The sequence below is a fragment of the Marmota flaviventris genome, chromosome 10 (genome assembly GCF_047511675.1).
Source record: "Marmota flaviventris isolate mMarFla1 chromosome 10, mMarFla1.hap1, whole genome shotgun sequence".
Classification (NCBI taxonomy): Eukaryota; Metazoa; Chordata; class Mammalia; order Rodentia; family Sciuridae; genus Marmota; species Marmota flaviventris.
In genome coordinates this window covers 50,917,038-50,941,909 of record NC_092507.1, presented here as the reverse complement: position 1 = coordinate 50,941,909, position 24,872 = coordinate 50,917,038, and the positions used below count along the sequence as shown (strand labels likewise).

At 33.6% G+C, this 24,872-nt stretch overlaps 1 protein-coding gene across 1 annotated transcript in view; it reads left to right on the top strand.

The window, feature by feature from the left end:
* The window catches only part of Dock7 (dedicator of cytokinesis 7), a 212,338-nt gene that overhangs the window by 98,742 nt on the left and 88,724 nt on the right, over positions 1-24,872 (top strand). The window contains exons 15-20 of the mRNA XM_071617906.1: positions 27-144; positions 3,370-3,440; positions 7,221-7,359; positions 8,237-8,338; positions 19,332-19,418; positions 23,819-24,050. Of these exons, the coding sequence (XP_071474007.1) occupies positions 27-144; positions 3,370-3,440; positions 7,221-7,359; positions 8,237-8,338; positions 19,332-19,418; positions 23,819-24,050 (749 nt within the window). The remainder of the gene's footprint in view (positions 1-26; positions 145-3,369; positions 3,441-7,220; positions 7,360-8,236; positions 8,339-19,331; positions 19,419-23,818; positions 24,051-24,872) is intronic.

The following is a 24,872-nucleotide window of genomic DNA, read 5'->3' as shown; positions in this document are numbered from 1 at the left end:
TATCATTTATAACGTTGCTTTCACAGAAATCTTCTCTACATATATCCTCAGAGTCTTAATTTTGCCAATCGTCAAGGTTCTGCCAGAAATATAACAGTGAAAGTCCAGTTTATGTATGGGGAAGATTCAAGCAATGCCATGCCGGTAAGAAATGTTCTTTACTGTTTCTATTATTCATAAATGATTCAAGTAGATGTTTTGGTATCACTTGGTTGGCAGTTCCAAAATGGAGATTAATATGATATTATAAACCAGCTTTCTAGTTGCATCACTTTCTATACAGACAGTAATGCATTTATTTAAAGTCTAACTTATTTTTTGAGGACTTGAATATGCTAGGCACTCCCAGAGATACAAAGATGAATAAGGTTTGTAATCTAGAGAATATAAAACAAATACATAAAAATAGTGGCTTTTCAAAGAGGCTCAGATTTGTATCACTGAGGGCACTCTATCAAAATACAGACAGCTTTACTTCTGGCCTTTGTGGTTCTGATTTTCCTCAACCCCCTTTAGAGTGAAAGGCCAGGTAAAGGAGGGGGAGGTGATGTGGTATATAACGTTGTATTATAGTTTGAAAATGCGTCCCAGGAATTCTAATATATATAACTCTTTCTGCCTTGGTTGAGAAACACTGGTATTACTTCTGTCTTGACTGCATATTAGATTCATCTAGGGAACTTTTAAAAATATACTGGCAACCAGGCTGAATCTCACTTGAATTGAATCATAGTCTAGGCATCTGAACCAGTTATCAATATTTTAAAATCTCCTCAAGGTGTACATTTTGCAGCCAATATTGACAATTTTTGCTAATCATTGGAAAATTGGTATAGGGATTCCAAAGATTAGGTGTTCAGAGATGGGAGAGAATGCCTTACTGAGGTAACAAGCACAAGAAAGGTAATTCTGTATTAAAACCAAAGGCCTTGATGATGTTAATGGCAGTGGGTCTGGAGAGTTGGGGAAGGAAAGCAGTTCTAGGATTGTCTCTGACAGTGCCAAGTACAGGAGTTGCCAGTGAGCCAGAGCAGTGCTAGCTAAGCCAGAAATAGTAGACAGAGGCCAGACTGGAAAGTTTCTTGACTGCCAAAATTGTCACTTAGTATTTGGGGAACACTAATGGATGCAAGTTCTATGACAGTAGATTTTTGGCTCAACTGAACTTGGTAACACGGAATAGAAGTCAGCTATGACTATAGATTAATGTTCACCCTCTGAGAAGCAAAAAAATGAAATGCATAGCTGAGAATGGGTGCATTGTTAAGAATTTTATTTTATCCTGCCCTGTCTGTCTTTTAATCAGGTTCTTTTGAGTCTCCACTTAGTAGGAAAGATACATTTTCTTCTTCCCTAGTCCCTTTTTTTATCAGCATTTTTATATGACCTTGACAGCAGTGAGCATAAATTATTCATCTTTGTATTCTCCCATGGCAGCTATTTCAGATCATTGCATATAATACATGCTGGATAAATATTTGTTGACTAAATGTAGAATTTATTTTTGAGGTTTGAAATTATCATTTTACGTACTTTATTAGCTCTCCATTTCCACTGAAGAAATGAAAGTACTATCATAACTGATGAAAAGATACTAGACTGTGAAAATAATTGCTTCATCAGCCTATATGTAAATTGCTGTATGAATTTGAGTTCATAAGTAATGTAGATTATGCACAATAAACTGTTTTTATTGTTTGCCTAACAAATTCTTCTTGTTTTAGCCTTTTCTACAGAGCCCCTACTGTACCCCACCTATATTGGCAGTTAGACCCTCCCTCTCTGGTGCTACCATAGCATCTTCTCCCTTTCACAGGCTGTATCACTCTGATTATATGTTTATTTCTTCATCTCACCCATTATACTGTGAGCTCCTTGAAAGCAGGGGCCATGTCTTCATGTCTTACTCATATCTGTATAATAATGCCTAGCATAATGATTGGTAAATAATTGATGCTCAGGCCATGGTACTGAATGATTAAAAATACACGTTCAGTGGTCAAAAAAAAAAAAAAAGAACACCTTCCACTTTATGTCATTTTTGTTACAAAGATAAGTTATTTTGTGAAAAGTGATAGCCTCTCTGAGGAATAAAAGATACTGCATTTGTTTTACTTGTGTGTTATTAATCATCTGAAGTATAATGCTTTTGTATTTATGTGAGTAACTGGCTTGAAAGAGTATATACACATGAGTATGTGCTTGCTTATTTTTTTTAAATAAGGACTATTCAAATAGATCCTCAGAAATATTATGATTATATAATATCAGTATTTTAAAATTATAAACATCACAGTTCTTTCTTTGGAACATTTTATAAAAACATACTAAGGTATTTCATTAATAAAGCTGAGCTAGGAGAATCATAGTTATTTTATTTTTATATACCCGTAAAATTAAAGGATCTGCTTAAAATGTTACAAAAAGAAGCAGGAATACTTACTCATATGCGCTTTTAATAAAGGGTGATAGCCAGTTAATCCTTTTACATAGGAATGGACGTAGAACTGTTTTACTGTTTGTGTTGATGGAAGTATACTGATGTGTCCACATTCCTTTTCATGCATATGAAAGTTGGCTAGCCAGACTTAAGAGTTTTAATCTATGGCTAGGTAACATTGCATGTCTAATTGTCTCTCATAGAAATAATAGCTGTGACCTTGATATCATTAAGCCATTTCTGTTATCAGCTGCCCTAATTAACCACACAGTATTCCTGTTAGAATTCAAGAGGCAGATATATAAGGCTGAATTATTTTCTCTCTGAACTTTCTCCAGAAGTAATAGTGTATTTTTTTTAATGTGGTGTGTTTTTTTTTTTTTTAACGTATGTGTGAGAATATAAGAACAGAGCTTCTCCATTGTATAGTAGCTTGCAGGGTATACTAGAAGCAAAGGATACATAACTTGAGCTAATAATGGGATTTTTATATCATTTATAAATATTTATATATGACTTTCAGAATGACTCTGCTGTTTTAGTGAAAAAGCCATCAATTTGTATAGTAGATCTATGCCTCCATTCTAGAATCATATTTCTTATATAAATTCCAAATAATATGCTACATTCAGTTTAATAATGAAGTTTTCACTTTCTTTAAGAGGAAACAAATGTACCTTATTGCTCAGAAGATAGAAGTATGATTGATAGAAACTTTTTGAATGTTTGAATGTCAGATGGGTCTATCATCGAACAGAAATTTATAGTTAAGCAATTAAGCTTAATGAACGCCAGTAGGCACATTGTTCTTCATTGGGCCAATTTTGCCCAATTTTCTCAAAGTTATTAAATCAGACAAATTCTTACATAGATATGAAACATCTAGCATTTATTACAACAAAGTTTCAACATGCTGTTATTTGTTACAGGTAATCTTTGGTAAATCTAGCTGTTCAGAATTTTCAAAGGAAGCCTATACAGCCGTAGTATATCATAACAGGTACTGAATTAAAATATTTCTTTCAAAGTTACTCACTTCTCAGTGGCATTGTTAGCACTCACATTAGTGTGTTTACCAAATGCTGTGCTGCGCTGACTGCCAAATTTAAGGCTGACATCAAAGTTATGATTTTCGTCTGTAAATGCACAGCCATTCTCCAGAGACATCTCAAATATAAGACTTTGTACAAAAACCATCTTTTCTATCTAATTATCTGATCCTTGCATTTTTACAATACTATTATTGTCATTATGGTCTCTGATCCTTTGATCTATTCCTGTTGTTTTCCCCTACCACTTTCTAGTTTTTATTTAACTCTTCACTAAGCTTAAGCCCACTATAAAATTGTTGGTATTCTCAACATGCAATAATCCTTTGATATAATAACTTTCCATTTTACTTCCTTGGGAAATTGCTAATTTTGGTTAACCTTAATTTCTGCTTTCTTTTGGGGGGATTATTGAATGCTGTTGGAAAAAAATCACAAAATTGCACAAATCAAGGATATTGCAAATTGATGTTATTGTGTCATGTGATAGAGCTATATTAATTTATTTTATCTTCTTTTGAATCATTGTTTTTTCATAATTTTATTGTCACTGTTTTTGTTTTTTTATTTTAACCTCTCTCACATAAGAGTAGCTGCAGGAGTTTCCTCTAGGTCCTCCTTTTCTTTTTGCTTTACTCTCTGTGTTCCTCTTATTATGTTCATGAAAACCATCCAACTCGAGATTCATAACTTCTCTACTTTTCATCTCCAATTATTACCATGCACTTCTGCCTTTCCTTATATTTCAAAAGTAGTAGTGGCCTACTTCCTGCTCAATGTGAATTGTTCCACCTCTGTTCTCTAACACTGGTCATCCAGCCTCTTCCAGAATAGTTCCAATCAGTTATTCCTTCTCTTGGATCATCAGTGTTTGTTTTATTGTCTTTGGCTCTTATTCTCAAATATGTTTCCCTGACTGAAAACAGTAACAACACATCTTTCTTTAGTGTGGTTGTATAGTGTTTTCTTTGCTCTCCTTACAACTTTTTTTCTTTCTCACTTTTATTTTATGGCTATTTGCCAGTTTTCTTCTACTTCTTAAAACATTCTTTTTCTTTTTCCTTTTGGTAATAATAATTCTTTATCCCATATGTATAGGCACTCTACACAAAACACTAAGGCTTTGTTCTTAACTCTTTTTCTCTGTATATTCTCTTCCTCAATAATTTCATTTGTTTCTCTCAGAGTTACATTCAATGAAAATACTTCTAATTTAATGTTTATATGGATTGTTTCCACCTCTTTATTTTTAGTACTAACCCTCCTTCTGAGGCGCATGTATGTATTTTTATGAACCTACTGGAAATATTCATTTCAAAAGGTGCTCTGCTGCCTTTTTAGTTGCTATGTATCTGTCCCTGATTCCATCTCTAATGTTATGTTTTTGTTCATGGTACCACCATTTTTCCAGTTGGTCCAGCTCAAAATTTAAAACAGCTTTGCCTTCCTTCTTTTATTCCCTAATAGCCAATGCTCTCTAGGTCTTGATGATCTTTCTGCTTCCTTAGCAGATGTCTTGTGTTGTCCTGTTTCTGGTCCTCTCTTGGATCTTCTTTTCTGTTATGGTGACAATTCCTTGTGTTTATTGAACTCCTACTCATTCTGTATTGCCTATCTCAAATAACATCTCCTCAATGGTAGGTAATCCCCTGATCTCACACTTGAAGTAATCTGTTCTTCTCTGTTCTTAAAGTGCTTAACCCTGCATACTCTATACCAAGAGTTGGCAAACATTTTCTTCTTTCTTCCTTTTCTGTTTCCCCAGTGCTGGGGATTGAACTGGGTAAAGGACTTTACTTATGCTGGGCAAGTATTCTACCACTAAGCTGCATCCCCAGGTCATAGATAGTATATGTTTTAGGTCTGGGCCCGTAAGCCCTCTCCTGCACCCATTGAACTCTGCCAGTGTAGCACAAAAGCAACAATAGACACTAAAGTTGCAAATAAATCAATGTGACTATGTTCCAAAGCTTTATTTATGGACACTGAAATTTGAATTTCATATAACTTTCAGGTGTCATGAAATATATTATCTTTTGATTTTTTTTTAACCATTTAAAAACGTAAAAACCATTCTTAATTTGCAGGCTGTATATAACTAAGCAGGGGACTGGATTTGGCCCTTGAACCACGGTTTGCCAACCCCTGTTTTATAGCATAGCTATTGATATCTGGGTCTTATTTATATTCCTACTAAATTAAACACTTTTTGAGGGTAATTGTTTGTTTATATTTATCTTTAAGACCACCGCAGAAGTAACAGTGTTTAGCCTAAAGTCAGACAAATTAAACCTACCCATTGAATGAGTAATTCTTGTAGATAACTTAATTTTTCACAGAAGCCTTCATGTAATGTGAATTCAGGAAAAAATGAACCATAACACTCAATTCTAGGAAAGATATTGATAAAGAAGGTAGTAATTTTTTAAAATTTCTGTTTCGTCTAGGTTGTTGTTGTTGTTGTTGTTATTATTATTATTATTATTTTGCTCTCAGCTTTAGTGGAATTAAAATGGCAGTACCGTCTGACATTGCTCATAAATTCAACTTTTTCATAATTCAGTGATAATTGGTGAGATTAATAATAGGATTTATAGCCCTTTTTTCCCCCTCCAAAGTCATTAAGTTCTCAGATGGCTAGCATCATCAGCTCTTTCTTATTAGTATTATTTAAAGCCTAGATCCTCTTAGTATTTTTGTGGCCAAATCCATACCTATTAACTTGTTTTTGAGGCTTATTTGAGAGGGAAGGATGTTTGACTAATTAGCCTATGAGAAAAAAAAACAAAAAACTATAATTGGTGGGACAGCCTTTATTTTAAAGATGGGTGGAGATGTATGGTTTAGTTGCATTTTCATAAATATAAATTTTAGTATGGAAGGTTGGGATGCTAAGGTTCTATCCCTTTTAAATGGATATCATGAATAACAACCATGCTTTCCTTTAAAAATGCCCCATCTCTGTGGATGTTGAGACAAAATATAATGAAACATGTTTGATGAAACATGATATTTATTGTATTCTTGTAGTATGTAGGAGCACTTCTAAACTGTGGGACAAACTTAATTTTTGAACATTCCCTGATTTTATCTTTTTGTTCTTGCTGTTGTTTTTATTTAAGTCAATTCTAGTCCATGTTTTGGTAATATTTTTTATTTTGTTAACAGTAGAATAATTGATATAAGACATTCCACAGAGAGTTTATCTTCATATTAGGGTATCTTTAGAGATATCTTTTTATTTCTTTCTTTTTTTTAAGATGATACAAATTAGTCTTAATATAAAACGGTACTCCTACAAAAGAAAAAATGTTTTTCTATGGAATGGTTTTAAAATACACACTTATAAAGCTCATATTATTTTTTCTCTGTGTGTCAGAATAGATTCGTAAATATAGAAAGCTCTATGTAAATCTCTTTTTACATACAGATTCCAATGCAGTATAGGTCTCAGTATCAAGGTGGTAATAATTAATGAATTTTTGAGCAGTAGGATTACTCACCCACTAATAAAAATGGGATGAGAAATTTTAGAAATAGTGATAGCTCTCTCATCTAGAAATAGAATTTGATCATTTGGAGTTTGGAAATAAAGAAAAATATTTTGGATTAGAGGAAAAATAAAGCATGAATAATAAAATTAATTTAAAATTGCTCAAATATACAAATGCAATAATTATTTTGGGCAAATTACTGATTACTGATTTTTGTTTTTATTCTTTTGTATGAAGGTCTCCTGATTTTCATGAAGAAGTCAAGGTTAAACTTCCTGCTACTTTAACTGATCATCATCACTTGCTTTTTACTTTCTATCATGTTAGTTGTCAACAAAAACAGAATACTCCTCTTGAAACCCCAGTTGGATATACAGTAAGTCCTTTTTATTAAATATTTAGCTCTTAAAATACTTATGATACTTAAGATAATAATTGATGTTTCTTATTATTTGAATATTCCCTGATTCCATACAGTTATAAGTTGCATTTGTAAGACAATCATCATAACAAGATAATACTCATTAGTGCGATAAATGAATCAATAAATTGATTAACTTGCATAAACATATAGATGTTGATCCTGAACATTGAGTGTTTACCCAACAGTGCAATATAAGGAGAGAATGGTTTGAATGTAAAATTAATAAAATAAACTCTTACAAAAGAAATTAAAACTCTTGAATAATTTTCAGAAATCTTTGAAATACAAGGTAAAACTCAGATCATGTGCTATAATATAATTTTGTCAGAAAAATCATGTTTCCACCCAGAAGAGGAAACCAACATTTGATTTATTATTTTTGTTTCTTGCATTGGTGACATGAATTTTGTGAATTGTAAGAAAATAAATTTGCATTTATACTTTTAGTTTGGTTATCAGCATTCATAGGCTGATTAGTTTTTCATTATTCACTTTGAAACTTATCACAGTTTTAAAATTGATTCACTTCATATCCTTTTTTAGGGATTAACTTTTCCTTAGGTAAATAAGAACCCCCTATATTATACATTGAATGGTTAGTAGTAATGTTTTGAGGATCCTCCTTGATAAAATGTCATTAGATTTGTCTAGTAGCAGATAACTGTATTTATTGCCTTTAGAGAAATTATGAAAACATGTGATTATTACTTATATAATTAAACTGCCTTATGTTTGGTAATAAGAGATAAATTTAGCTAATACCAAGTTCTTAGGACAGTAATTATTTTTATAACAAACACATTTAAATTGTTTACTTTTCATTTAAAAGTGGATACCAATGCTTCAGAATGGACGGTTGAAGACTGGCCAGTTTTGCCTACCAGTCTCACTAGAAAAACCACCACAGGCTTATTCTGTACTATCTCCTGAGGTCAGTATCTCTCATATTGTAATTCTTCAAATTGAATGTAATGGCTTATTCATTATAAAAATGTTTTCACCAAACAAAACCTTGCTATTTCTTCTATCTGTAAGTATATAGATAAGGAAGTAATATTATTTCCCTTACATGAAGATTCTTCTTATGAAACTTAGAAGCTTTAATCCTTTTTTTAAATTAAAATAAGTATATTCATTTTAAAGCCAAAATTATATATGAAATGTAAATTCAAAGAAAAAATAAGTTTGCAAGATTTTCGTATTGTAATATGAGAAGCTTCTTTAAATAAATGAATGCTTTTTTTTTTTTTCTTGGAACCAGGGATTGAATCCAGGGGTGCTTAACCACTGAACTATATCCCTAGCCTTTTCTTCCTTCCTTTTTCATTTCTTTTTTTCTGAGACAGGATCTCACCAAGTTTCTTAGAGCCTCACTAAATTGCTGAGGCTGGCTTTGAACTCATGGGCCTCCTACCCCGGCTTCCCAAGCAACTGGGATTATAGAGGTGCGACACCATACATAGCTGAATGTTCCTTTCAATAGAGTTTTAGATTTCACTAAAAGACTAGAGGAAAGAAAACAGATTTGAATTAATTTTTAGTATCTTTTTGAAAATGAGGGTCAAGTAAGTGAAAATAAAGTAGGTATCAACATGCAATACAAGAAATATTAGCAGCTTTGATGAATGGCATTATTGACTTAAAAGACTTTAAATAAAAACACTGGGAAACTCTTACGAATCAGCAGCCACTGTTCAAAAACCAAAGTGGCTTGTGAGACAACTTTTCCATGATGATTACCAGTTTCTCTAAATCACATTGACTAACTGGTTGTAAACATTAATATGAACTCTGCCTTTTATATATTCTTCTGATGGCATTCGTTTTCAAAATACAACTAAAAAAGGGCATGGTGGCTCACACCTTTAATCGCAGCTATGTGGGAGGCGGAGACCAGAGAACTGCAAATTTGAAGGCATCTCGGAAAATTTAGTAAGACCCTGTCTTAAAATTAAAAGGGCTAGAGATGTAGCTTAGTGGTAGAGCACTTGCCTAGTGTGTGAAAGATCCTAGGTTTGGTCCCCAGTATGGCAGAAAGAAAAATAGAAAGAAAAAAAAAGCATTTATAAACAATTTGAATTTTTATTTAAAAAAAAAAAGCAATACAACTATTGCTCTGATCTCTGTTTTCAACATTCTCTGTCACTCATTCAGCCCTCACCACATATCACCCAGCCTTTGCTGTTTGTTCCTCAGACACACAAAGTTCATTCCCATCTTAGGCCATTGCAGTCCCCTGTGTTTGCAGTGTTCTGTCACAAGGCCTACTTGTCATTTCATTCAGACAACCATTTAAATGTCTTGTCTCCAGAGAAGTCATCCATGATTATTCTGTCTTAAATAGCAAAGTCTAGTGCTTCACCTCTTCTTTTAAAATTTCTCCTCATATCATTTGTCATTGACTTCACATTTGAAATTTCTTTAGTGAAGCCTTTTTTTTTTTCTTGAAAAGAATGGTATTATTCATTTATTACAGTGATTCTCAAACTTGTCTGTATACCACAATCCTTTGAGGAGTTCCTTTTTTAAAAAAATTATTGGCTCTTAATAGAAATACATGAAAAAATTAGAAATACATGAAAATATGATTCATTTTGACATAATTATAAAAACATGGAATATAATTTTTTCTAATTCAGTTCCCAGTACTTCTCTTTTCCCTCCCATCCTTCATCTCCCTGTTCCCTTCCCCCTACTCTACGGATCTTTCTGCTATGTACTTATATATTTTTATTGATTAGTTTCTTGTGGATGCACATGATGATGAGATTCACTGTGGTATATTCATGTATTTATATACATAGGAAAGTTAAGTTAGAATCACTCCACTGCCTTTCCCTATCCCATTCTCGCTCCCTTGTCTTCATTCCCCTTTGTCTACTCTACTGATCTTACATTCTTTTTTTTTTTTTTTTAATTCCCCTCCCTTTGTTTTGAATTAGCTTTCTCATATCAGAAAACATTCCACCTTTCACTTCTGGGGACTGGCTAATTTCACTTAGTATGATAATCTCCAGTTACATCCATTTACTGGCATATGCCATAAAGTTATTCTTTATGGCTAATACTCTATTGTGTATATATACCACATTTTCTGTATTCATTCATTTGTTGAAGGGCACCTAGGTTGGCTACATAGCTTAGCTATTGTGGATTGTGCTGCTGTAAACATTGATGTGGCTGTGTTACTATAATGTGCTAATTTTAAATCTTTTGAATTTATACTGAGGAGTGGGATAACTGGGTCTTTTGGTGGTTCCATTCCTAGTTTTCTAAAGAATCTCCACACTGGTTTTCAGAGTGATTGCACTAATTTGCAGTCCTACCAACAATGTATGAGTAAACCCACACATCCTTACTAACATTTATTATTACTTGTATTCTTGCCATTCTGACCTGAGTGAAATGAAATCTCAAAAGTAGTTTTAATTTGCATTTCTCTAGTTGCTAGAGATGTTGAAAAATTTTTTCATATATTTGGTGACCATTTATATTTCTTCTTTTGAGAAATATCTGTTTATTTCCTTTGCCCATATATTGATTGGGTTATTTGGTTTTTTTGATGTTCAGTTTTTTGAGTTCTTTGTAAAACTTGCATATTAATATCCTATCTGGGAGCAGGTGGCAGAGATTGTCTCCCATTCTGTAGGTTCTCTCTTCATGCTCTTGTTTCCTTTGCTGTGGAGAAGCCTTTTAGTTTGATGACTGATTTTTTTTCATTTTACTTCTTGCACTTCTAAAGGAGTCTTTAGAAGTCAGTTCCTGAGCTGACCTGTTGGAGTGTTGGGCCTGCATTTTATTCTAGTAGTTACAGAGTTTCTAGTCTAATTCCCAAGTCTTTGATCCACTTTGAGTTGATTGTTGTGCAGGTTGAGAGATAGGGTTAATTTTCATTCTAGTACATATGGATTTCCAATTTCCCCAGAACCATTTGTTAAGAGGCTCTCTTTTCTCCAATGTATGTTTTTGAAACCTTTGTCTAGTAGCAGATAACTGTATTTATGTGGGTTTGTCTCTGTGTCTTCTGTAGGTCTTCATGCCTGTCTTGGTGCCAGTACCATGCTTCTTTTGTTATTATAGCTCTGTAGGATAATTTGAGGTCTGGTATTATGATGCCTACTGCTTCGCTTTTCTTGATAAGAATTGCTTTGGCTATTGTGAGTCTTTTATTTTTCCAAATGAGTTTCATAACTGCTTTATGTGACATTCTGTGAAGAATGTCATTGGCATTTTGGTGGGAATTGCATTATAAGTTTATAGAGCTTTTTGTAGTATGGCCATTTTGACAGTATAATTTCTGCCTATCCAAGAACATGGGAGGTTTTTCCATCTTCTAAGGTCTAGTGAAGGCTTTTTGATATGGCTTGGTTACATAAAAATGTGGTCTTTTATCAGATATAGTATATTTCAAAGGAAATTTTTCAAAAGAAAATATGCTTTTGTGGAATTTTTAGATTTGTTTTTACTTAGTTGATTTGCAAATGCAAGGTTAGTTTCTAAAGTTAATTCTGATAAGATCTCAATGTAAATGAGGAACATGTTATTAGAAAATAGAGAAAAGATAATCCTTGTTGTAAGGTAGCATAGAACTTAGCTGAACTATGTTCTCTTGTTTTATGAAACATAAAACTTGCATATGATGAAACTGGATATTTGGCTGAAGAGCTTTCTAAAGGAAAGTGATGTTGAAGGAGCAGCATGATTCCTCCAGACTGGAGGAAATGTGAAAGCAGAGAAATTAATTGGAAAAGGAATTGTTAAACCCAAAGGCAATTTATAAAAATCTTAGCCTATTTGTTTTATTAAAATTGAGAAAGCATGTTTTGATGATAATACCAAGGCTCTTTATCATGTGATAAAGAGTTTATAGGATAATATAAGCAGATACACTGACAGTTTGAACTAAAGGATATGATGTTGCATGAAATTAAGGAAGACTCTTGGGCTTCCTGGGTTTGACAGGAGAGGAAATAAAACTATTTGCCTGTGAATGTACTGTTCTTCAAGAAGAGGAAAGTGGAATATTTTGCCAAGGATGTTCTGTACTGCAGCCTTTCTAGTTGTAAATTCTATTAACTTTCGTGGTTTATCATGGAAGGTTTTTATTTCATCATCAAATCTAAAGCTTAATTTTACTAGAATAAAATTCTTGGCATCCATTTTCTTTCAGAGCTTGGTATATGTTGTTCCGTGATCTCCTGCTGAGATACAAATTGATCTCCCTCTATATGTGATCTGATTCCTCTCTCTTGCGGCTTTTAAGATTCTATTCTTATTCTGTATGCTGCACATTTTCATTATAAAAAAATTGAAAGCATTTGCTTTAAAAACTGGAATAAGACAGGGATGCCCTCTTTCACCACTTCTATTTAACATAGTTCTTGAAACACTGGCTAGAGCAATTAGAGAGTTGAGAGAAATTCTTTAATTTCTATATATACCTATACAGATAGGTAAAGAAGAACTCAAATTGGCACTATTTGCCAACGATATGATTCTATACCTAGAAAACCCAAAAAATTCCACCAGAAAACTTCTAGAACTAGTAAATGAAATCAGCAAAGTAACAGGATACAAAAGTCAACACCCATAAATTAAAGGCATTTCTGTGTATCAGTGACAAATCCTCTAAAATGGAAACATGGAAAACTATACCATTTATAATAGCATCCAAAAAAAAAAAAAAAACCTTGGGGATCAACTTAATGAAAGAGGCGAAAGAACTCTATAACAAAAACTACAGAAAGATAAAGAAAGAAATTAGAAGATGGAAATATCTCTCTTGTTCTTAAAAAGAATTAATATTATAAAAATGACTAAACTATCAAAAGCACTATACAGAGTTAATGAAATTACAATCAAATTCCCAATGACATTCCAGATAGAAATAGAAAAGGTAGTCATGAAATTCATCTGGAAAAATAAGAGACCCAGAATAGCTAAAGCAATCCTTAGCAAGAAGAGTGAAGTAGATGGCATTACTATACTAGACCTTAAACTATATTATAGAGCAATAGTAACAAAAACAACAGGGTATTGGCACCAAAATAGTGGTTCAGATAGAGTACACAGAGACAAACCCACATAACTATGTTTATCTTATGTTTTACAAAGGCGCCAAAAACATACATTGGAGAAAAGATAATCTCTTCAACAAATGGAGCTGGGAAAATTGGAAATCCATATGCAATAAAATGAAATTAAACCCCTATCTCTCACAATGCATAAAACTCAACTCAAAATGGACCAAGGACCTAGGAATTAAACCAGAGACACTACATCTATTAGAAGAAAAAGTAGGCCCAAATCTCCATGATGTCAGATTAGGCCCCAACTTCCTTAATAAGACTCGTATAGCACAAAAATTAATATCAAGAATCAATAAATGGGATGGATTCAAATTAAAAAGCTTCTTTCAGCAAAAGAAACAATCAATGAGGTGAATAAAGAGCCTACTAATTGGGAACAAAATTCTTACCACATACACGTCAGATAGGCCACTAATCTCTAGGGTATAAAAAGAACTCAAAAAGCTAAGCACCAAAAAAACAAATAACCCAATCAGTAAATGGGCTAAGGAACTGAACAGACACTTCTCAGAAGAAGATATACAATCAATCAACAAATATATGAAAAAATGTTCAACATCTCTAGCAATTAGAGAAATGCAAGTCAAAACTAAGATTTCATCTCACTCCAGTCAGAATGGCAGCTATTAAGAATATAAACAACAGTAAGTGTTGGTGAGGATGAGGGGAAAAAGGCATACTCAGACATTACTAGTGGAGCTGCAAATTGGTGCAGCCAATATGAAAAGCAGTATGGAGATTCCTTGGAAAACTTGGAATGGAACCACCATTTGACCCAGCTATCCCACTCCTCAGTCTATACCCAAAGGACCTAAAAATAGCATACTACAGGGACACAGCCAAATATTATGTTTATAGCAGCACAATTTACAATAGCTAAACTGTGGAACCAACCTAGATGCCCTTCAGTAGATGAATGGATAAAGAAAATGTGGTATATATACACAATGGAACATTATTCAGCATTGAAAGAGAATAAAATCATGGCATTTACAGGTAAATGGATGGAGCTGGAGAATATAATGCCAAGTGAAATTAGCCAATCCCCAAAAAACCAAATGCTGAGTGATTTCTTTGATTTAAGGATGCTGATTCATAATATGTTGTCGGGGTGGGGGTGATGGGAAGATTAAATGAACTCTAGATAGGGCAAAGGGGAAATAGGAGGGAGTGGAAGGAAGGGGGCACAAGGGTAAGAAAGACAGTGGAATGTGATGGTCATCATTACCCTAAGTACACGTATGAAGACATGAAGGATATGACTATTTTGTGTACAATCAGAGATATGAAAAATTGTGATCTGTATGTGTAATATGAATTTTAATGCATTCTGTTGTCACATATAACAAATTAAAATTAAAAAAAGAAAAAATTAAAAAAAGAAGAGGAAAGTGATCCCAATAGTGCCTCAGAGATTACCAGTGTCACTGCCCTGGTTTCAGTAATCCAACAGCCTCTGCCTAAAGCTTAGGGCAAAGTGTTGGGGACCAGTTTCCCTGCTGGCTGTGCCAGGAATGGATCCATCCTGGAGCAAAAGAAGTGATGCTGCTGTCCCAATGAGCCTTGAGAGCAGATCATCAATCCAAAGAATACTCTTTAGAGATACCAGAAATAAACCCAAACATATAGTATATGAATTTTTGACAAGGAAACCAGGAAGACACATGGGGAAAGGATAGTCTCTTCAATAATGATACTGGAAAAACTGTATTTCCACATGCAAAAGAAGGAAATTGGAACTTTATCTTACTGCATACCTGCAACTCAATTCCAAATGAATAAAAGACCAAAATTTAAGATCTGAAATCTTAAAATTCCTGGAAGAGACGCATGGGTGAAAAGTTCCTTGGCATTTACCATGGCAGTATTTTGGATATCAATAAACAAAATCTCAAGCTATAAAAGCAAAAATAAAAATAAATAATAAAAAAATTTTTAAATCAAAATGAGATTATATTGAACTGAAAAGCTTCTACATAGCAAAGAAAACAGTCAACTAAGTGAAATGACAAAACAAAAATGAAGTGGCAACCTAAGGCTTGGGAGAAAATAATTGTAACTCCTATATATTTGATTATAATGGTAAATCATCTATTAGGTGTTAATACGTAAAATTTTAAAAGAACTCCTACAACTCAATATTAGAAAAATAACCTTATTAAAAACTGGGAAAAGGATTTAGTAGATATTTTTCAAATAAAAAAAATCACCATCAGGGATATGAAAATAGGCTTAACATCATTAATTGTTTGGGAAATGCAAGTCTGTACTGCTATTAATATCATCTCATATCCATTAGGATTGATATTTTCAAAAAAGACTAGATATAATAAATGTTGGCAGAGTTGAAGAGGCAAAGGTACTTTTGTATACTCTTGGTGGAAATAAAGATTAGTACAGCCCTTGCAGACAACAATATGGTGGTTCCTAAAGAAACTAAAAGTTGGAACTGCCATGACTCGCCAATCCCTCTTCTGGGCATATGTACAAGGAAATGAATTTACTATCTTGTAAAGATCTGCACTCCTGTGTTCATTGCAACATTATTTATAATGGCCAAAATATGGAAAAATAACCTATGGAAAAAAAACCTAAGTGTCCATCAGTGGATGAATGGATAAAGATATTGTTGTATATATTCAATGTAATACTATTCAACCTTAAAAAGGAGATCCTGCCATTTGCTACAATATGGATGAGTCTGAAGGACATTATGCTAAAAGAAATAAGCCAGGTCAGAATAAAAATTATTATTCATCTCACTTCATGAGGTCTATAGTTAATAAAGATAAAGCCATACTAAATTTGAGATTCTTGATAAATAAGTTGTAGCAAAACAAAACAAAAAATGATAAGTTGATGAATATTAATCTGCTTTACTACAGTAGCCATTTTATTATGTTTATGTATCCCATAATATGTTGTATACCTTAAACATACACAATAAAATTTCTTTAAAACAACAGCAATACAGAATATTATTCTTGAGCCTTGGAAGCATTGTTAGGTTTTAGATTTGCTTGGGACATGTCACTCCTTCCTCCTTTCCTGTTTCTTTCATTTGAAATAGTAATGCCTATCCATACTTGTCCTACCATTGTATTTTGGAAACTCCTGACTTGTCTGGTTTCACAGGTTCATAGCTAGAGAGGAATTTTGCCTTAGGATGAATTGTATTTCCATTTTCACCCATATTTGACTTATATGATATTTAGATGAGACTTTAAACTTTAAACTTTAGCCTTGATGCTGGAATGAGGTAAATGTCCAAAGTTGTTGGAAATAATGAATCTATCTTGTATTCCAGAGGATAATTTGGAGAGGACCAGGACAGAGTGCTATGTACTGAGTTTTGTCCCCGCAGAATTCATGTGGTAAAGATTTAACCCCCCAATGTGATAGTATTGGAGATGGAGCCTTTGGGAGATAATTAGGTTCAGGTGACGTCATAAGGGTAGGGCCCCTGATAAGATTAGTAGTCTAGTTAGAAGAGATATAGAGAACTTGACAACTTCCCTGATACCTGCTGGCACCAGTGTGAGGACATAAACAACAAAGTGGCTACCTGCAACCCATGAAAGATCTCTCACCAGAAACTGATCATGCTGACATCTGATCTTGGATATCCAGTCTTCTGAACTATGAGAAAATACATTTCTGTTGTTTGAGCCACCCAATCAATGGTAATTTGTTATGGTATTTGTTAAGACAGTCTTTGTATTGCATCTTTATCTTCTGTAAAAATGAGAAGAATAATTAATACCTATAATAATGAATTATATTGATAAGTGAATGATGGAGAACATTTAGAATGGTGACAGTTAAATGAAAAGTGCTTTAGATGTTTTGCTACTATTATGTCATTGCTATCGCCACTGCTCGTTACAGTAGTTCAAGGTAGCAGTTTTATTTTTAAACCGTCAGATTTACCCAGAAGGTTTCTTGTAACTCTAGTTATGAACCTTACCCTCAGTTTCTGATGTAGTAGGTATAGGTTGGAACTTGAGTATTTACATTCCTAATAGTGTGCCCAGATGACATTTATGCTGCTGATTCCTTGACCAGACTTTGCAAATTGTTTTTAAAGAAGTATATATGTACATTTTACTTATGTCTTGTTTTTTAAAGCTGAAAACAAGTGTTTTGGGTTGAAAGAGCTAATATTGTTTCTTGCTTTGAGAGGTTTCAACTTGTTCTAGCATCTTTGTTTTTCACAAATGTTTCACTTTGTAATTGGCTTCAGTAGAGAGATTGAATATCTTACTTAGTGATAGAATTTGTAATGGGAAACTGACTTCATTTGGTTTTCTTTATACATATAAAAAGATAAACCATGAGAAAGAAATCCCTCTTTTTTGCTGTTCATTTTTTTTTCATTCATTTCAAGGTTATTTGTAATTGCTTGTTGAATCATTTTTTTTTTTTTAATGGTATCTACTTTTAAATTCTTGCCAGATCTATTCAACATCTATGTTACCTTATTATCAGTGTCTGATGATTGTCTTTTCTCATTTAGGTCAAGATTTTCCTAGCCTTGGTATGATGCATAATTTTCAGTTATATCATGGATATTTTGGGTATTATGAGACTCTAAATTTTGTTTAAGTATTTTGTCTTAATAGCAGGAAAGGGAGAAACTAGTACCAGGATAGATGAAGTCCAAATTTCCCAAAGTGTCTGCTTTCACTCCCTGGGATTTGTTGGTTGGGGGCATCAATGTGAGGTGGAGATGGGATTGCAACCTCCTTGCTAGACCTCTACTAACAACTCCCTTTTGGGGTGTGTGTGTGGCGGGGTGCCTTATTACTGTTCTCTGCTTGTGTCCACTGATACCAGGGTTAATTGGCGAATTGTTATCATCAGAAGGGAGTGGGCTACCATCTGTGTCTTCTAAATACCACCTAAGTGTGGTTGGTTTGGGTACCTCATTATAGCTAACTTTTAGCCTGGGCCCCTCCCTCAGTCCAGGGAAATGAGAGTGGACCAAGATTTGTTCCCTTATGATTGTCTGGAGTATTGCTGGCTTTAGCTATAAGGAAAATGTTTTTCTTGGGGCATTGCTTGTCTGTGTCTTTTGGCACTTCTGGATTGCCATTCTCTCTAGCACCCAGTTCTGGATATGTAAAGCAAAAATAAAACCCATGAAATACTGCCTTATAGTTTCTTGTATCCTTAGGTCTCCAGTTCATCTTCATTCTCATCTGCACTTTTCAGTCTTTCCATTGATTTTATATACCGTGTTCCAGAAGTTTTAGCAGCACTTAGCAGGAGGAATTGAGAGAATATATTTATTTGCTTTTAAAAATGATTTTTATGAAATAATTTTGATACTATTAGCAATACATCAGGAAAAAACCCCTATAATCCTTAGGACAAGAGTTTCTTTGCTTGTGAATGTTTTAAAGCCCAGTGAAAACATAATAGGAATACTGAAAATAAAAGGGAATGCTATAAGCCATTAAAATTATATCGTCTATGTGAATTTATTGGTGTAAGTTAGATTCATAATGAATAGTATGTGAGAAATAGTTTTTAAAATAATAATGTTTGATATAAACTATGAAAGGTTTATGTGTAAAGATGAAGACTTGGAATGATATTAAGGGGTATCTCTGGAAAGGTAGAAATTTGGGGCATTTCTGTTTTTGCTCCTGAGCCCTTTAATTTTTTGTAAAATTACTAATTTTGTAATAATGAAATTTAAGTATTTAATTGATTTACAGTGATTAAAATATATTTCCACAGTACTTTTTTCTAATTGAATTGTTCTAATTTTTTTGTTTGTTTACTGAACTGATAACCTACTTTTAAAGCATCTGTGATATGATCTTTCAGGTTCCTCTACCTGGCATGAAATGGGTAGATAATCACAAAGGTGTGTTTAATGTTGAAGTTGTTGCTGTTTCATCTATCCACACACAAGTAAGTGAATTTTAATAACTATTTGATTAACTTTTATTCAGCTAATTAAGAATTATCTCAAACTATGTCAGTTTTGTTATCTGCCATCAGAGTTATAGGAATGTATGTCAGTTAAAAATATTTAGAAGTTGTTTTGTTTTTTAAAGGAATAAGCAGAAAGTCATTGACTGTTAATAAAAGCAAACATTTTGCTTAACAATTGTCATTGACTTTATTTTGAACACTTAAGTGTCTTTTTTCTAAGTTTCTGGTAAATGATAGAGTTTTAGAGTTGAAAAACTATCGTCCAACTTACTTTATTTTTCATAGGTTAATTATTTCAAATGGAAATAGTTTTTAAAAGTCATTTACTCCAAATCTACACTTTCTGGAACACACCAACTTCTTCTCTAAGATTTTATACCTTGATCTTTGACTAGAATGCTTTTCTTCCTAATATTCATTTGACTTCTCAGAGTTTTTTTTTTTTTTTTTTTACTTCAAAAAGACTACATTCTTTGTCAACTCATTTAGACATAGCAAGCCCATCACTCTGTGTCAGCTGACCATGTGTTTTCTACTGAGTACATGTATGTATGTGTCTCTGGCATTTTCACGCTCTTGAATTCTCTCGTGTATCCCCTCCCACACACATATTTATTGTGTTTCCTCCATATATGGCAAGTAAGCTCCATGAGGTCAGCTATATTACCTGTCAAGAGGTTTCCATTTAGCCAGGCACAGTGGCACTCACCTGTAATCCCACTGGCTCAAGAGGCTGAGATCACAAGAGGATTGCAAGTTCAAAGCAGCCTCAGAAAAAGTGAGGCGCTAAGCAACTCAGTGAGACTTTGTCTCTAAATAAAATGTGGGATGTGGCTCAGTGGCCGCTGAGATACCCTCTCCCTCAAAAAAGAGTTTTTTATTTAAGAAATAGGGGAAATGGGAAAATATCATAATAAAATTAATACTATGGAAATTAGTATTGTGGTACTAATGGTATGGATAATTTGGCTAAATCCTTTCAAGTAGGAGGACAAAGTTGTCTGTTCTGCTAAGGACTGAGATGTTGCATTGGTAAGTAGAATTTACCATACTGAGAAAAGGAGAATGGCAACTCAGGTGAGCAGATAACAAGTGCAAAGTGATAGTAAGTAGTCTATGTTTAAGGACCAGCAAGTAATCTGGTATAAATGCAATTTAAAATGCATAGGAAATCATAATAGATGAGTATAAAAGCCCAGGTTGATAACAGATTAGGAAGAACCTTAAATATCATAGAGTTTAGAGTCTAGGTAGATAGTAATTTCTAACCTAACAGAGAGTACAAGTAGAGTAAACTTGGAGCATATAAAAGTAGAGCATATGAAAAGAGAGCAATTGAGACTCCATATCATGTACCGCCACAAGAATGGGATCCTAATTAGAATAAATTATACTCCATGTATGTATAGTATGTCAAAATATACTGTCATGGATATTTAAAAAGAACAAAAAATTTTAAAAAAAGAAAGGAGAGCAGTTATAGAGCTAATATGAGTTTACTTTTGAACTTGTTAGTTTGAAGTATCTGTGCACTTCAGATGGAAATGTCCTAAAGGTAGTTGTAATTATTTGGGAGTTTGGGGTTGAAGGCGATAGAACAAATGTGATAGGTGAAATTAAATTGGTGAATGTGATTTTCTAGGGAGAAAAGGTAGAGTGAGAAGAGGTGAGTGTTTAAAATAGAATTCAGGGGTTTGCCAACCTATAAAGGCAAGGGATGTTTAGAGGGCTTCCCCAAACCACCTTAGGTTCAGTGATTTGCTAGGAGGACTTGCAGGGTAAGTCATATAGTAATACTCATAACTGATTTATTTTAAAGAAAGGATGGACATAGTCAACGAAGGGAAAAACTACCTGGGAGGAATCCTCAGGAAACAAGGCCCAAGTTAGTCCTTATCTGATGAAGTCACATAGAACAAGTTGAAAGAACATATGTAAAATGCTGTCTGCCAAGGAGGTACAGTAGAGGCTTATAGGGTTGTTTCTGGGGGCCAGTGTTATAGGCCGTCTGCCTAAAACATATTAAAATTCTAGACTCCCCAAAGGAAGGCAGGTGTTTACCATAAAGCATACTATTTACTTAGTTTAGGCATGTGAGCTATTCCCTAACAGTGGAAACCAGCCTGAAATCCAAGTTCACAGATACCCAATGAAGATCAACCATGTAAGCAGGCCTTTCTAGGATAGCAGTCTTAAGCCTGCTATTTTAACTCTTTTCTGCACATTGAGGTAGGGGAAAATAAAAAGACATGGCACCTTTATGCTGTTTAGAAAAAAAAAAAAAATTGGTAATCTCTAGGTTTTGTTTAGCAGTACACAAGTAAGACCCCATAACAGAGTAACTCCAATGGAATTTTTCCTTTTCTGATGTTAGTGGATGTGTCCTATGCTTCCTATATATCTTGTTCCTTGGTTGGTGAAAAGATTGACCTGATAGTATACTGTTGAACATATTCTTTCCTTTTATAGGAGAATTCTTAATATCACATTGTGTCTTCCTAAATATACAAGTACTCTCTTTTTCATGCTGATTTTTCTGCCATTTCTATAATTGTTTTTAGTTTTTTTTTAGAGTTGTCACTACATGGTTACTCCTAAGTTTGTTTCTCTGGATACAGATTATGTGTTGTCCTTATGTGACAGAAAAGAATTTAGGGCAAAATATATTATGTAACTAGTTCAGAATCTATACAATGTAGGGGAAAAATAAAGTGCAATTGTCTACTGTTTAGCAAGCATCCTGGCATCCACAGTCCTGAAGATTAATATTAAAAATTTTATTAATTTGAAAACTACATAAAACAAATAGAGCAATTATTATAACCTTTTTAAAATAAATTTTTTAGTTGTAGATGGACACAATACCTTTATTTTATTTATTTAGTTTTATGTGGTGCTGAGGATCAAACCCACTGCCTCACACGTGCTAGCTAGGCAAGCACTCTACAACTGAGCCACAATCCCTATTATAACCTTTTTAAAGGATCAGTTGAAAGTAATAAAGATTTTTTATGATATTTATATTTTACTTGTAACTTTTTGAAATATATTGCAATGATATAAAAATTGATAAAAAATAAAACAAATTGATCAAATATTATAGCCTTTTAAAAAGATTGATTGAAGACAACTCTTTCTTAGGATGTTTTATAAATTTTTTTATAATTCTTTGAAATATACTGAATATATAGTTAGAACTCAATTGATTTTTTTTTAATTCATTTAAATACATACTGTAGAACTATATTAGAATTTTAAATGTGAAGCTGAGCAGCATTGCTACCTTTTCTTGAAGTTTAATTTCATTGTGAAGTAAGTGTAAATCTTCCCCTAGTTCAGTAGACTTGCTCACACCTCATTGATCAGCACATGGTTATTTCTAGGTATAAAGAACCCTGGGAGAGTAAGCTTCTACTGCTTAAATAAGACTGGTTCTGTTGGCAATGTAGACACAGGCTTAATAATACCAGTCAGGATTTAGTTGGGAGACAAATCCATCAATAATTTGAATGTGGGAAATTTAAGGCAAATAATTATTGACTAGGTTAAAGATGATTTGCTAACTAAATGGGGGTAAAAGATAATTATATGAGGATAACAGAGATAACAGTAACAGAAAGCATCAAGGAAGGACTTAGACACTTAGAAAGGATCCTGAGGCTGATAGACTTCTGAGGAGGGGATGCTATGGTTATAAGAACACATCCCTTGCTATTCAGTGAAACTTGGTGGAGAATCCCTACTATGGAAATATGAGAACCACCACTACTGTGGTGACCACTTCTTCCCATGTCTTTCACCTCTGAGCTGCAGCATTCACATCTCCTAGCCATCACCTGTAAAACAACTAAGAGGAATGAAAGTCTCTTTATATTCCTCAAGCCTCCAGACTGCCTCCTGTACTCTCTACTGTCTAAGCCTGACCATAAGCAGCTAACAAAAGAGAAGTATAGTTTGAAGAAACTGGCTCCAGTAGTATGCAGTAGGACAAAGGTGTGGATTTGGCGCTGAGAGACAATACATTAATAATGGGCCCACGTAGATTAGTAAGATACCTGCCACAGTAATTGAGCTCCAAATGAATAAGCTCCAAACTGAAAGAGGAAAGCCTTCATTAGTATTAATAGATTTCTTGAGTAACCAGTAATATTGGAGGCAGCTGTCCTACAATAATTAGAATAGATGTTTTTCAATTGGAAAAACTGTTTAGGTAAACATATATATATACATACATACACACACACACGTGTGTGTGTGTGTGTGTATGTGTGTATGTATTAGCAGTTAATATGAGAGATCAGTGGTCCATAGCCCTTTAGGATTGGGAAGTTTTATAGTTATAATTGTTTAGTGCTTTTGTTTATTTTTGGTTTTAGGATCCTTATCTCGACAAATTTTTTGCTCTGGTTAATGCTCTGGATGAACATATGTTCCCAGTCAGAATTGGGGACATGCGAATCATGGAAAATAACTTAGAAAATGAATTGAAGAGCAGTATTTCAGCGTTGAATTCATCACAGTTGGAACCAGTGGTCCGATTTCTTCATCTTCTGCTTGATAAACTGATACTTTTAGTTGTCAGACCTCCTGTCATTGCTGGCCAAATAGGTAATTTATTTATTTATTTATTTTTAACTTGGAGATGAAACATGAAATTTATAAATTTGAAATTTCTAACTTTGTTTAAAAAAAAGAGAAGCCTTGCTTCCATTTTTGCTGATAATAAGGCTTGTTTTATTGGGGGAGGTTATTTATTTATGTCATCAGAAAGTAATAACTACTTTTTAAAAATAAAATGTGCCATATAGACTTATTATGGAAAATAAGTTTCAAATTATGGAAACTCATTAATTTATGCATTCATCAATTACTTATTTACTGCATATCTGATACTGATAGTCGCTGTCCAAGGCATGATTCCTAACTTGAAGATCTCACAGACTAGTTAAGAAAACAGACAAATGGAGAAAGCCTATTATATTTTACAGGTCATATAATCTACCACATCTGCATTTTCATTCATCTGCTGTCCTCCATTGAATATAGGTCTTCTTTCCTTCCTTTGTTCAAAATCACTGTTTTCATTTTCTTCTGTGTTGTTCTAGAAGGAGCAATGTTTCTTATCCTCACTCTTGCCAAGTTTTACTCCTCTCCTTTTGCCCAGTTTCTACCCAAGTCCTATAAAGAAGTTGAACTTGAACTAACTTATTAGATTGGGTTGGGCTGGGGATGAGGCTCAGTGGTAAAGCATTTGCCTAATAGCATAAGGTTCTGGGATCCGTCTCTTGATTGCAAAACAAAACAAACAACTCCTGCTGAACAAAAAAGATGAAGAAAGGTTCAGTTAAGGGATTAGAAAGATCCTGTTACAAAAGTTATAGGAAAAGCTTTTAAGAAAAAACAGGCCAGCATTGTTCTTTGATGTAGATT